Source organism: Oreochromis aureus, linkage group 8, assembly GCF_013358895.1.
Source record: "Oreochromis aureus strain Israel breed Guangdong linkage group 8, ZZ_aureus, whole genome shotgun sequence".
NCBI lineage: Eukaryota > Metazoa > Chordata > Actinopteri > Cichliformes > Cichlidae > Oreochromis > Oreochromis aureus.
The window spans coordinates 17,482,869-17,497,986 of NC_052949.1; the positions used below are offsets into that span (position 1 = coordinate 17,482,869).

The following is a 15,118-nucleotide window of genomic DNA, read 5'->3' on the forward strand; positions in this document are numbered from 1 at the left end:
GACTTTTGTGTGAGTGTGTGAACATTAGGCTAAAATGTTGGGTGCTTAGCCATTGAAAATGACAATGTTTGTAGTTCTAGGTTTAAGGTTAGATAGAATTATGCAAGTAGGCATCGTTATTTGGATGGATTCCTGTTAAGTCAAATTGTTGAATGTTGTCATTGTGTTTCTTAAATTTGTAAAGTCTTAGTTCAAACTGTAGGATCAAAGACATTCCTTTGTTTCTGACCACCTCTCCAGCCAATCTGGTGCTGAGGGAGGCTGACGTGGGTTTTATTGTAGATACATCCTATCTGGGAGATGTGTTTCTTGTGTTGTAAGCTTCCTGCTTTTATGATCCTTTTGGTGAGCAGGAGGTCACACAAACGCACCCCCATGACACACACACACACACACACACACACACACACACACACACACACACATTCTCACATACACACACACACACAAGTTCTTGCACACACATACACACACATAGTGCTGCGAGGAGAGCTGCTCTTTGAAGGAGTTGGTCTGGAGACAGGTGAGGAGCATTTAGCTTCACAGCCTGGTTCTGACCAAGCCTTTCCTCGTTAGCGAGTAAAAGACCGGTTGAAGATGTTCTGTTTTGTCTTGTGTTCTTCATGAGGAATAAGTCTCTAAACTAGTGGTGCCTGTGGAAACACAGACCCAACAATTCCCATTCATTTTGTATGGCAGTCACTTTTGACCGGGAACACCACAGATGTAACAAAGTTGATTAAAACACTCAAATTCAACGAAAGAGGTGCTCATCACTTTTATTTGTTCAAGTGCATAGTGTGGAGGATGTCATAAGGCTTCGGGGCAATTGGATGTAAAACACAATATTTTTTAAATTTGTAAATCGGTCAGATTTGACACGAACACAACAGGAAGGCAAGAGGCATTGTCTGGTGGTTAGTCTTTACTATCAATACAAGGCACATAAATTAATTATTTTTAGATGGATTTTAACTAGATCTTAAACTGTAAGATAAAATGAATTAGCAATGGCAACATGTTTAAACAAAATTTCTTCACTTTTGTGACATGTGCACATCTGGTAACTCCACAGAAGATCTCCAGTGTTTTCTCTTTTTCAAGATTATATAGAAACAAACAACCATATAAATGAAATGAATAATAATAATAAATAAAATATTGAATCCAGACCTGCTTGCCAGATTTATAATACTGCCTGCCACAAACAGAATTTAGGCATTATCACATGGTACGAAACGGTTAAGAAGGGAGTCAGATGATTTCTTTTACAAGAACAGGCTTGTCTGAGCCATGATGTGATAAATGTTAACCAGAACCAATGTTATTCAGTTTTCATTAAATTAGTATGAGAAGCAAAGCTAATAATTATAATAGACAGTGATAGGTTTGTAGCATAAACCTATTCGCTGGAACGTTCAGGACAATTTGCTACACAGCAGAAACAAGACACAAGTAGGCAAAGTTCTTTGTAGTACTCATGCATGAGGGAGGCCTGCCTGGAGCCAAGTGTCGTTCCACCCACTTGACCTCCGCCAGACTCTCAGCCAGGTTCCCCATAGCACTCCTTTTATTGCGGTTACATGAATATGCATAGGTTCATTAACATATAACGGCTTACATAGGTATACATGTGAACAAAGAATACCTTGTGTGTGTGTGTGTGTGTGTGTGTGTATATGTGTGGGGTCAAAATGTGACCCCGTGAAGACTCCCCAAAGCTGGTGCCAGGAGTCTAGCGGTACATCTGAACAAAAGGCTCTTACACTCAAACAGATATACGTATGTTTGCTATACCATATATCAGCAAGAGAAGATACGACCTCTCCTAGGAGGTGTGTGATCTATGCCAGAACACTCTGAAGAGGAGTGAACACACTCCCCTCTTCATGCTACACAGCGTTGTTACAGACCTCCTGGGATGAGACATTCTTTCAATATGCCATCAACTATATACTTCTAAACACAAATGATTACATGTTTCTTAATACAAATGACAATAATAAAATATAAACCCAACAGACAGTTTTCATTTTGTAATTTTTTTTATGATTACAAATATTTCATATGATTGACCATAAAGTAATGAAATAACAGGTCTGTTACTATTGATTTTATTTATTCTTTTTCTTAGAAAAGAATTCTTGAACAAATGGATCAAAATTAAACACCACCGCCACAGCAGTGTGTCTTATAAAACAGACAGTGCTGTCATTATTGTAGCTCCTATGAAGTCGTTGCCTGCCTTACCTTTGATCAGTCATGATTTTTGCGTTTTGAATTCAACAACTCCTGTGACACAGAAGGAATACCTCACCTACCTACTGTATCAGTCAAATGAAAAAAAAAATACAATCACTTTTTTAATGGAAGCAATACAATGGACAGGATAATTTGTGCTACACTATTTTCATCAGGTAAGACAAATTTGTACCCTCTGATTTTGGGTTTGGTTCTTTAATTATGAATAAGTACAACCTGTCGAAACATGACTGTAAGTATACACAGGAACAGTTTTTAATTAAAAAATATTTCTTTTAGTATTAAAAAATGATCTGTAAATTATGAAGTGAAACCATATCATCTAGAAATATTTTTGTGATGGCCATTTCCTTATTTGCACTTTATCCTCTGTGAAATGTGTCATGAGCTCAGTCAACTTCTGACTCTAAAATAACTTATTATTAGAATGTTTTGATGTTTGTTGTTGTAGAAATGCACTGTGAAAAAATAAAGCTGTTGAACGGGATTTAAGATCCTAAATAATTAGTAGTTTTTGCAGCTACTATATATACCTGATTGTTTTGTGCAGGGCTAGTCATACCATACTCATCCTTCCAACTTATTCCATCCATGAGCCAAAAAAATGTAAATACAAAAGACTACAGTAATTTAAAGAGACAGTGGTGATAGGAGGAACTTGAGAGGGTGTCAGTGTTATACAGTATCTATGTCTAAATGCATTTAGTCTTTGCAAAACTATCAAATTATGCTGTCTTTGTTGAATAGAAAAATATATTAAAACAATACAAAGTTTACTCTATGACAGATTGATTGTTCTTAGCATGAATAGGAAGTGTGTGTAATAAGTGGGAAGTGTAAAAAGTGTAAATTTTGTGAAGTTTCACCAGAGATTCTGGCGTTTCGGGCAAAATAAATTTATATTAAAAAATCGATTCAGGATTTTAATGAATCGATTTCACGTTATCCAAGCCAGAATCGATTTTAATCGATGAATCGATTATTGAAACCCACCCCTAATGGATAGATGCATCCAAAACTGCCATACCACAAAATAACAAACAGGAAGTTGTTACCTTCCTGTAAAAAAATAATATTTTAAGTTGTCAATTTACTCCCAGTGGAAAGTAAGTTGTTCCTGTACTCATTATGTCATTTTTGTTTTATTCTGTGAAGTGACCTATAACCTGAAATGCAATCTTACATAAAGGCTTGTTAACAGTGTAAACCACACACTGACACAAATCCCTATCCTAATTAGGACACATTCTATCTTCTAGTGTGCTGATTGTAGCCATGCTGTCTGTGATTGTGACACAAGTGTGCTGGAAGGAAAAGGCACACTTGATTTTTTTTCTATCCAGCTATCTTAAAAATATCTGAAGAATGCTTGCAACACATGTAGTAATATAACTGCAATTGTAATGGAATTATTGAAGTTTGTATAATGCATTAGATTACTACAGTACTGAAAAATGTGATTACAGTACCTGACACTTAAAATCATAGAAACATTTCTTAAGTAAATAAAAGTAAATGTTTAAGAATAAATGTAGAGGTTGATCTTTTACATGAACTTTAATAAAACCTCTAAAATTTCTTTTGGATCAAACTGATTCTTTTAAGTGTTTTGTTTTATGTTTTGTCTGTCAAATCAGATTACATTTAGTATTTAGACAGTAAATGAACTCAAAGGGTCATTAACGAGAAATTTGTCTTAGTGTGTGATACTCATAATCCATTCACTGAGCGGCGTAGATTCCTTTGTTTGCATGATGCAAGTTAACCCTTTAACATTAATTTCATTTTGAAATTAATCTCTTTGACAGCTTGCCCACCATTGCAAGCAGACATTGCTTTTCTGTTGGATGGTTCAGGCAGCATATACAATGGAGACTTTCAAATAATGAAGATATTTGTGAAAACGCTGATTCAGTCATTTCTCTCAAACGATGTACAGGTAAGACCTGCAGTCCCTCTGTCATTTAAATCAACACAAAATAATTTATTATATATGTAATTATGTTTTGAACATTTGTCCCCCGCCCTTTTTTGTTGCAGTTTTCTGTTTCCCAGTTCTCTAATTCACCGCAGGTTCACTTTTATTTGCAAAATTTTTTCTCATCTGGATCAGTGGAGACTGACATCAGTGGCATCAGTCAGCTGAGAGGATCTACTTACACAGCTAAGGCCATCAGACATGTTGTGTGAGGGATGCAATAATAATTATGATGCACTACAGCTGACTTATTGTCCAGATGATTTTCTTTCTGTGAATCTCACCACACTAGGTACTGTGTGACTAATGCAAGACTTTCAAAAGACAGATTTGGGTTTTGAAGAATTATTTCCACAGACTTGATGAGCATAACCAAGGCTAAATTCTGTCACGGCGAGTGAGGAGAGCCGTGTGAATAAAGGAAAAAGAGGATCCAAGCGCAGGCAGTCGTGAAGGTGTGAAGGTGATTTATTGACACAAAAATATCGAGAGGCAAACGACAAAATGGAGAACTAAACTATACTGGGACAGCTAAACTACAGAGCATGAACAAGAACACGAACCTGAACATAAAGCAAGGTGGACGACGGTACAAGATGGCGACAGCAGGGAACACACGGAAGAAACATGGTGGATACACAGAGATACACAGACGGACCAGCAACTACAAACACAGAAGACGCGACTTAAATACACACAGAGAAACACAAGGAGATTACACACAGGTGGGGAACACAGCTGGGAATAATCAACAAGACGAGACAGGGGTAAAACTGAACACACTCACATGAGACGCGGACCTTCACAATAAAACAGGAAATGAGAACACAACACCAAGACGCAGACCTGACACTGAGAGAGACAGAAAATGACACATGGAACTAAACTCACACAAAACATGAGAACACAAATCCTAAATACCAATAAACAGAAACATGGAACTCAATAACAATAATCATCATCACCACCATCACCACAAAATGAGAAAATCCAAAACACCAAGATAACTGAAACACAAAGCGCCAGAGAAACATAAGAAACAATCCATAATGCAAAAGTAAACCAAAATATAATAAACTCAAAATACTGGGTCCAACGGACCCAGAACCGTGACAAATTCAAATACTTGCATTAGTTGGATTTGCAAAGTGCAAAAATATCTACAATACTGAAAGATGACACAAAAATGATGCATGTTGAGATAATAATAATACATGCAATTTAACCATGACAATAATCTGCACTATAAAAAGCTGTTTTGTGTTGAAAGTAGATTTTTTTTTCACTTGGCTGGGAAAATGTTTTCATCCCACAAAGAGGTTCCAGACCAAATGTGAAGAAGGTCTTGATAGTAATTACTGATGGACAATCCCATGATCGTTATGATCTGGGAAGTGCAGCACAACTAGCAGAGAGCAAAAACATTATTCAATTTGCTATTTGGGTAAGTACTTCCATTATATAAACCTGGAGAATGCTGAGTTTCATACTGATGATGTGTTTCAGTCAACCATCAGAATAAATTCCCAAGATTCTACACTATATTGAGAAAAGTACAGGTTTCTCACAATGACTGTTTTCTACAGTCATTGGTTTCCCACCTGGGACATCCCCAGGAGCTGCTTGGCCATGGAAACCAATGCCATTAAGCTCCCATTGCACAGTTTTTGTGCTGATATTGATGACAGAGGACGTTACTGAGTCAGCAGAGAATGTTTACCTGTGCTTTACCTGGTGCTGTCTATAAATTTGATGATAATTGGGATAAAAATACAGTCCATAAACTTATGGACCATAACCTGTACTGAGCAAATCATGCTCCATAACAATTCAAACATTTCTTTAATAATACTAGGTGGGGAGTGCATTTACTTACAGTGCAGCAAAACAAGAACTGGACACCACTGCATCGTATCCCTCAGACAATCATGTGTTTCAAGTGCAGAACTTCAATGCACTTGAAATAATAAGACAGTCTGCAGGACAAAATCTTCTCTATTGAAGGTACAAACATAGATGTATTTTTATAGCTATTGTGCAATTAAAAATGACACATATAGTATTACCTTTCATATGGTATTAACTCATCAATCTCATTTCAACTAATGATCAGGCACTTTTCTAATAAAGGGCAAAAATTCATTTGAAGTTACTACTTAAGTTAGCATAATGAAAAAAAATTCTTTTAAAGTGGAATTTGTTGTACTGTGTCTCTCTTTTACCTTCTCATTTATTTTCTGTTACAGGATCTCAAACCAGTATCTAGCAATATTATCCCTTGAAATGTTCTTTATACGTTTTTTTTGTTCACTACCGACTTCTTGCCTTTACACATGTTATCTCCTTCTGCTGGTAATGCGGTAATACAACTTTTGCATGCAGTATTGCAACTACTGCATGTGCGTCCACTTCACAAAGCGTGAAGCAGACATCGTCTCAAAATGAAATGAGTAATTTATAACAGTAGCCTTGTTCTAAAAAATGATTTCCATGCAAAAAAGGAAATGACTACATTACCAGAACAGATGTATATAGGTCAAGATTTGAAGCAACAGTTCGTAGTTAAGCAGTGCTAGCAAGATCAAATAGTTGAATGAGTTATGATGAATTGTATCGGTCATTCAACACTTCTGTTCAATTTTTTGTAATATTACATTAAAAAGAAATGTTGTTTTCTTTCAAAAAGTATATTTCTAAATGAGGTAAAACATTTGATGATTAGCGTCTTATAAAATATCAAATGTCAGTAGAGCAAAGGAAAGATTAGACTGTTGGGAAGTCTGACCTGAATTACCAAAAGGAGGACAGCTGTTGTACTAACTAAAAAGCCAAATGTTGTTTGCCACATGTGCTTTTCCTTTTTTCCAGATCAAGACCCATAGTAATGATTGAAGCTGAGGTGTTATTCAGCCCAAACCAAATCCCTACTCAGAATGTAAGCTGCTCAAAACCATTGGAGAACACAGCTACAGTCTGCTTTACCATGAGCAGAGTGTCTACGATTGATCGAGGTTCTTTATTCTCCTCACTTTTTCAAAATCAAAATCCGTTTTCATCCGTTTTCATTTTTGAGTGTATGTACATTTGTAACGTTTTAAACTCTGATTTATTCCAGCTCAAGCAAGAATTAATTATACATTTACACTGGATGCCACTCGCAAACCTCCAAACAACCGAGCTTATATTAGTGGGAAACAACGAGAGGAGTCTCAATCAGTCATTGTTGATTTAAGAACTCCAAACTGTTCAACTGTATACTTCTTTATTGAGGTAAAACAACATCAGAGAAAAAATGACATAACCAACAGATCAAACTCAATTTGGTGAACAGCAGAATTTGATTTCCATTTTGCTTTTAAGAGTTTTTCAACACTGAACCTAAATCTAACACTGCTGTCTTTTTGCAGGCCTGCCCAGACGATGTTCTCAATCAACTTTCCAATGAGCTCAAATTCACATTTGACGGTTTTCCTTCCAACACAAATCTCAGACCAAGTCTTGCTCAGCAGGCTCAGACAACAATAATTTATCCTGTAAATACCTTTAAAAATGTACTAGCTGTGTCATGATCCTGGGTCTTTTGACCCAGCGTTTTAAGTTTATTTTGATATTTATGGTTTATGTTTAAGTTCATTAGGTTATCTAGTTCATTTGTTTATTAGATTCCCCTTGAATATCCAACCCCTGTTAAGTCTCCCTTGTCCTTCATGTGTTTCATGTCTGTGTTTCTTATGTTGTCATGTTTGCGCTTCATTATATTTCCCATTTTATTTTGAAAGAGGTCCTGTGTTCCTGTATTTTGTTTTACTCTTCCCCTATGGCGTTGTTATGTTCATGTTGTGTCTACTGTGCCTTTCTGTCCCATGTTTCAGGTCCCTATATTCTGTCTCCCCAGTCTGTTAAGTTTACATGTCTTGAGTTCAGTCAGTGTGTTATCTGTTTTACTTTCACAGTCTGTGTCCTATGTTAATGTTTCTAGTGTTGCTTCCCTTGTCTCGTCCTGCCTGATTACTCCCAGCTGTGCTCTCCTCCTGTGGCTCATTCCCCCTCGTTATCCCACAGTGTATTTAAGCCCCATGTTTCTCTTTGTCAGTGTTGCGTCCTCCAACATAGCTGTGTGATTCTCCCTGTGTTTCCATGTATGATTTAGTATTAGTTTTCCCAGTTTTGTTTTTTGTTTCCCTTCCACGCCAGCAATAAAACTGTGTTTTTTGAGTTTACTTTTTGTCTCTGCGAGTTTGCGTTTGGGTCCTACTCTTGCCTGCACACAGCCGTATTGTGACAAGCTGGACATGAACTGGGCCCTGTTTCAGAAAGCCGGTTTAGAAAACTCAGAGTTAAAAATGATACTCAGGGTTGAGTAACCCCGAACTGTCCAACTCGGAATATTCGGTTTCAGAAAGGCTGATAACAATTAGTTCAATCAACGCGGAGTTGCTTTAACCCCAAGTTAAGCACGCGCATAAAGCCCTGATTAGTGGAGCACAGATTAAGCGAGTCACCATGGAGACGGAGGGAAAGAAGGCGCGGCCAATGTATTTTACAGCGCTTGAGGCCGAAATTCTGATGGCAGCATATGCCGATAACATGCAAATTTTATGGAAAAAAAGTAACACAGCCTCAGCTGCAAAAGAAAGGGAGCATGCATGGCAAAACATAGCCGACAGAGTCAATGCGTGAGTGTTAATTTAAAATTGATCTAGGATTTCCACCCATTTAACACGTTATTTTATTATATTTCATTTTATTTTTTATTTATACATTTTATTTTGTGATGTGATGTGAGCGCATGTGCAACCCAACAGGCCCCAAACGTTCCTGGCAGCAAGTAAAATGAAATATAAAAATGTAGAGGAAGAGGGTCCAGCCACTTCTCCAACAAACCTTTCCTCAGTAAGATGTTCAGCACTGATTTACAACCAACCTAAGTAGGCATGTACTATGAATGTCAATGCTATTTTCTGTGTTTCAATAGCTCCCTGTAAAGCAGCTGTACAAGACCTATTTGATCAAGAAAATAAAAAATGCTTTTTGAAATGGAACTCTTCAAGCAGCAGAATGGAATGTGAGTGCCATCTATACAGCCAATCACGCCTGGGAACCCTGAAAATAAATGTAAAATCTAAGTAGTAGTTCAAGTATCACCACATCATGAATTAAGTTTTGTTCATCCTGATACCTGCAATTTTGTGGAATCCTCTTTGATAAATCTTGTGGGTCTATGACCGGGAACACCACAAACGAGTACAGGAGACGTTTCAGTGCAACTGTAACATTCCTGACTGCCCGACAGACGGTAGCCTTGGAAACGTGCTCAGCGTCACCAATATTATACAGAAAGCTCCCGTTTGCAAAAAAACGAAGTGCAATACAAATAATATGTACAGAACTGAGAGAGAATGTCCGCGATGTGTCACATGAGCAATATAAGGCCTGAGGATGTTATTCAAATAAATTATCGATTGTGCTGAAAAACGGTAACGTTCACACAGAAAATCATCAGGACATGATAAAATGTCCAAACGCGCTCTAATCACTCTCTCCCGGCGGAGAGCTCTGCGGAGAATTTGGGCTTCAACATCTACTGGCTCTTCAAGGAAGGGGCACGCCATGTCTGACACTTCCTACAGTCAGGTTTCCGACAAAGAGGTGGAGAAGTTCAGGGTTAGTTGAAGTAAACCTGCTAGGGGGCAGGTTAGCTTCACGGAGTGTGTCGTCATAGTAACTCACTCAGAATTAATCTAAACTCGCTTTGTGAAACCGAAAACCCAGACTTTTCGTTAACTCAGGGTATACTTACTCAGAGTTTGCACTAAACCGGCTTTCTGAAACAGGGCCCTGGAAAAACACAGCATTAGTTTTGAACTTACTTTTTCTGAATTAACTTTATTGTTGACATGCAAAACTACTTCTACTGAAGTACTGGAAATAAATGAGCCAACATTTCTCCAGTAGCACATGCCTTCAGTAAATGTAAACTTTATTAAAAACTGTACAGTTTTCTACTTTTGTATTTACTTTCTATGTCTATGTATTTGTTGTTTTTGACCATAGGGAGAGCCTGTGTAGTTCTCATCTGCTTAAACAGCAGTAGCAAACTACATCTACTATCTTATGAAGTGTCTGTCTGAGATGATTCTTAGATAGCTTAGATAGGTATGCAGAGGACTTTGATGTTTTCCAAAAGCATATCAACAATATTAACAGAAATCTTGTTCCCATTAACCAAAATGGAAAAGCACAGCTTGATGGCAGAACACACAGATTGTTTGTTCGATTCACCTATGTTTCCTTTATTCTGTAAATAATGTGTAATATAAACGCTTTTCACATCATGCTGTGTTCCACAGTTGGGGTTTGAGATCAACTGCGGCACTGACAACAAATGTGTCGATGACCTGAAAGTGGATTTCAACTTCACCGGGTGATTATACAACAGACAGGGAAACTTCACCATTCCCCAAGAAAGCGTCAAGGTCTATTATACTTTACACAGAGACAGGGTTCAAACACTCAAGAAGCTGTTTTTTTGACAAAAATAATAAAGAAACACGAAACAAAAGAGGCATCAATCCACTTAGACAAAGTTAATCAACAGCATATCAGTTCACCAGTGGGCAAATGGGCTTCTAGATGAAGAGAGCATCAAAAAATCACCAATTCACACATATCTCTTCTCTACACACCTTTACACTAATCTGCTGGTTAAACCAGGGGTGCATAAAAAACCACAGTGCAAATGCCCCCACCAAAGGCACCCAGACACCTCCATTTTAGGCCCTCAGGTTCTTAATAAAACAAAATACAAAAGTCATTCATTTTCAAAAGATTAGAAAAACCATCAACTATGGCCTTTCACATACAACACATTCATAAGTGTCATACATTAAAGGGCTCAAAGATTTGACATAATACACAAAGTATAATAAAACACTGTATTTAGCATCCACATTGAAGCACAGCATATATGTTACATACTACATATTTTGAATTCTAACATATTGTTGGAATTCAACACAAACACATGCTATATTTAGCTTATGGAACGTTCACCAACACAGTGCAGTCTGTTTTCCTCTCCCTTTATTCTCATCCTCCTTCATACTCCACAGATCCTCAGAGGTTAAAGTGGGCATGGATGAGCTTTTGGATGTCACAGTCTCAGTGGCGAACAGAGGAGAAAACTCCTACAACAGTCGTGTTATTCTCACATATCCAGCTGGACTCTCCTACAGGAAGTTCACCATTCAGCAGGTAAGGCATCAGGATCAAGTCTGTATCAGTTCATCACTGATCTGCTGCTCTTCCAATCCATCCAGCAGTCATTTTATTTTCTAATAAAGGGAAGAATTGAGTGCAAGTCCTTGGACAGTAAATTTTTTTCCATAGATTGGAATTCAATCTGCTAAATTCCTCTTGACCAGTACAGCCACTGTGGAGTATGACAAAGAACAATACATCTACTTTTCAACAGGGTCTAACAACAACCCTCCTGTTCGCAAGGTGATTTCAAATTACTTTCATTTGTTTGAGATGTACAAGAGCTTAAATGTCATCCACATTGTGTCTCTTCATCTCTCAGATTGTAGCAGAGGTAGAAGATTTCACTAAAGCCATCATTGGAGGATGCCTGGGAGGGTTGGCTATTCTGGCTTTTCTCACTGCTGGCCTGTATAAGGTGAAAGACTCTTCTTACACTTTTTCAATTCATTACACAGCTTTAAGATTTTAAGAGATCATGACCAGTTAAATAAATGCTAAAGGTTTTTATAGTCACTCATATAGTTATTTTCATTCATTTTGTTTGGAACTGTAATACACAATTTCTGAATTTTTATGTCTTTTCCTTGCACTTCTAGGCTGGGTTTTTCCAGAGCAAATATAAACAGATGATAAAAGAAAGTGCAGAAGATGCTCCAGGGAATGATGCAAGTGCACTCACAGCAGAATAACAAAATCACATTTGTAGTTGTACATTTACTGTATATGAAAAATTTAAGGCCCTTCTGATATTTTTCGGAATGGACAGTGTGTGTAGCAATGTGCATACTACCACATTTGATTCATTCAACAAAAGATAGCTTGTTGTGTTTGAAATCACTCCTTTGCTTGCTCATTTACTGTTATCTATAATAGAGGCTCCTACCTGTGTCCTTCCATTACCTTCAGGAGCAGAAAACTGCTGAAATTAAATCATCCGAGCAGAAAAATACAATTGTCAATCAATGCCTTAAACTTTAGACACCTGAGGACAAAAGAGACACAAAGTCTGAATACTCAAATAAAATGGATGAGATTAAATGTAGTCTGTGAAAGTCCTGTGATGCATTATGTTAGGAAGTGTCTTTTCAGAGTGACTTTTTATTTTTTGAAGAATCTTACTCTCTAATCTGATCAACAATAAAAGATGTTTTGTCAGCTTTGTGTTGTGAATTTTTACTAATCATCAGTGTTTATCCTGTGCAGCATGTGAACACAACTATGCTTCCTTTTTTCATTCTTATATGACTCATTATCTCACTTTTAATAAGAAAGATAACATCAGCATATTCTTGCATATTTATGTATTAGGAAAAGGACCATCATTTTACAAAATAATGCTACAGAAGTAAAAGACTTTACATAATGTTTTTTTTTTGCATGGTCTCACTGAACTCTGACACCCGAGTTTTTGCTTTGGTCACCGACCTGGGACCTAAGGTGTCCTGAGCCATGTGCACTTGTTGACATCCTTATATTCATAAATGGTGTTCTTTATGAAAAAACTGTGATTTGCACAGAAGTCCAGTGACAACGTTTTTGTAGAGTCTTAGTGGGACTACTGAGTCACCAGATGAAGGACCTTCAATCAACCCACCCAGTGACTCCAAGGAGGCTGGATACTCTGACAGTCAGAGCGGTATGCCTACAGTAGGGCAGGCTGTGCCCCCTGGGCTGCGCTATGCTGGGCCATGCCCAGCCACCAGGCAGCATTGCCCTCACCCCACCAAAATAGCCCCTGAGACACATAAACCCCTCCAACGTGGTAAAGTGGTGATTCACAGAGCTGAGGGAGAGAAGCAGTGACAGCAATTGGGCTAAGAGTTGGCAATGAGCCAAGAGAGAGGAAGAGTCTGCATTAGGGCTCAGGGCCATAGATGGCCGACAGAGAGCAGAGAGCCGGGGAAGGCTGAAAGTTGCGACAAAGGAGACAGAACACCTGTGTTAGACTTAGAGCTGCAGCTGGATGAGAGTGAACAGAGAGCCTGCAAAAGGCCGAAAACTGTAGAAGAGAAGAGCCTGAATTAGGCTTGGGGCTGCTGATGACCAACAGAGAAGAAAGAGCCTGCAAGGCTTAAAGATGTGAAGAGAGAGCGGCTGTTCTAAGGCTTCAGGTCGCACAGGCTGCTTTAGAGCAGATGTTATAGAACGAGAGCCAACAAGGGGCTGAGTATTGCAATAGGTTTGCGATCTAGATTTCTAGAGATAGAAATGTCTTTAGACGTTAGCAGGAAACAATTATCCCAGCCAATGACTGTATTTTCTACAGTCATTGATCCCAGCCTACCTTCACAAATGGAGAAAGCTGATCCTGCATGTGAGTAAATACAAGTATCTTGGTATTATGCTTGACCATAAACCAAAATTGGATTCTTGGACTGAATGCCTGTGCAGCAAGGCAAAACAGAGAACTTATTTTGTGAGGAAACGTTTATCCTTAAAGATGGATCCTAAAATGCGTGTGTTTCTGGTTTTTAGGCTTCTTCTGGCATTGTTTTGGTTTCTACTTTAATCATTTGTATTTCTATTTCTCTTAGTTTTTTTCTGCACTGGTTATGTTTATAGTTTTAGTCTTTAGGATTTTGTTACTGTTCCTCCCCTGTATTCCATGTTTCATGACTAGTCTCCCTTGTATCCTAATATTGCAATAAGAAATGCAAGAATTCATGAGACATTAGAAATGTAACAGGAAAGAAGAAGTAGACAGAACAGGGGAAATGTAAGAAAATTAGATACATTAAATTTGATATGCTATAGGGTATATGTACTAAACGGGCAAATTATTGTGATGCTTCAATCGTAGGGTGATCTGCTAACACATCACCCCCTTAACTGCCCTAAGATTTATATAATAAAACAGAACCAGTTCACTTCAGTAAAAACCAAAGTTCTGCCAAGACAGGTTTAAGATCGACCATAAAGAAATTAAATAACCAGTCTGTTTACTAAGTGTTAATATTGATTTGCACATTACCACCACAGTACTGTTTTATAAAAACAGATAGATAATATGTGGCAGGAAACAGGCCGACAAAATCATTGATTAAAGGTTTTGCTCTTAAAATTACAGTTTCGTAAAAGTTAATTTGCCGATATTTTCACTTGATAAACAAACTTATCATTGTTCAAATGCCCTCTAAAGTCTGGAGTGTGTTTTCAGGTGGAGATATTATATAGCAGCTGAGTTTAAGGAAAAATGAGCACAGCTTTAAATATCCACACCATCTGTGTTAGTAACAAAATAAATGCCAAAAATGAGATTGTGCTGCTTTTTACTTAAATGTAACATTTTTACCTAATATCAAAACATTTTATGCACATGTATTTTAAAAAAAATGTTTGGTAGAATATCAAACTGGCTGTACTCAAAGAAAGGTGTGGTTCAGCAATTGCAATCTTACATTGAGAAACAATATGCTAAAAATATTTGACCTGCACATTTGACCTGACCATCACAAGTCTTAGCAGCCAGGTTAAACTGATGCATCTTAAAAGAATTTGCCAATATTTTCACTTGATAAGCAAACCTATCATTGTTCAAATGCCCTCTAAAGTCTGGAGTGGGTTTTCAGGTGGAGATATTATATAACAGCTGGGTTTAAGGAAAAATGAGCACAG

General features: G+C 37.6%; 1 protein-coding gene across 3 annotated transcripts; it reads left to right on the top strand.

Annotated features, from left to right (window-relative positions):
- Positions 1–10,525: 10,525 nt before the first annotated feature.
- On the top strand, positions 10,526–12,585 carry LOC116316846 (integrin alpha-M-like). Of its 3 annotated transcripts, none has more exons than XM_039616625.1 (4): positions 10,526–10,716; positions 11,353–11,494; positions 11,823–11,918; positions 12,100–12,585. In XM_039616625.1, exons 2-4 carry the CDS (start codon positions 11,375–11,377, stop codon positions 12,190–12,192), a joined length of 309 nt encoding a protein of 102 aa, XP_039472559.1. In that variant the 5' UTR covers positions 10,526–10,716; positions 11,353–11,374; the 3' UTR covers positions 12,193–12,585. The 3 variants fall into 3 exon arrangements, 2 of the variants coding, with proteins under 2 accessions (XP_039472559.1, XP_039472560.1); XM_039616626.1 differs by having other exon boundaries at positions 10,526–10,664; XR_005614101.1 differs by lacking the exons at positions 11,823–11,918; positions 12,100–12,585 and adding an exon at positions 11,584–11,613.
- The last annotated feature ends 2,533 nt before the right edge of the window (positions 12,586–15,118 follow it).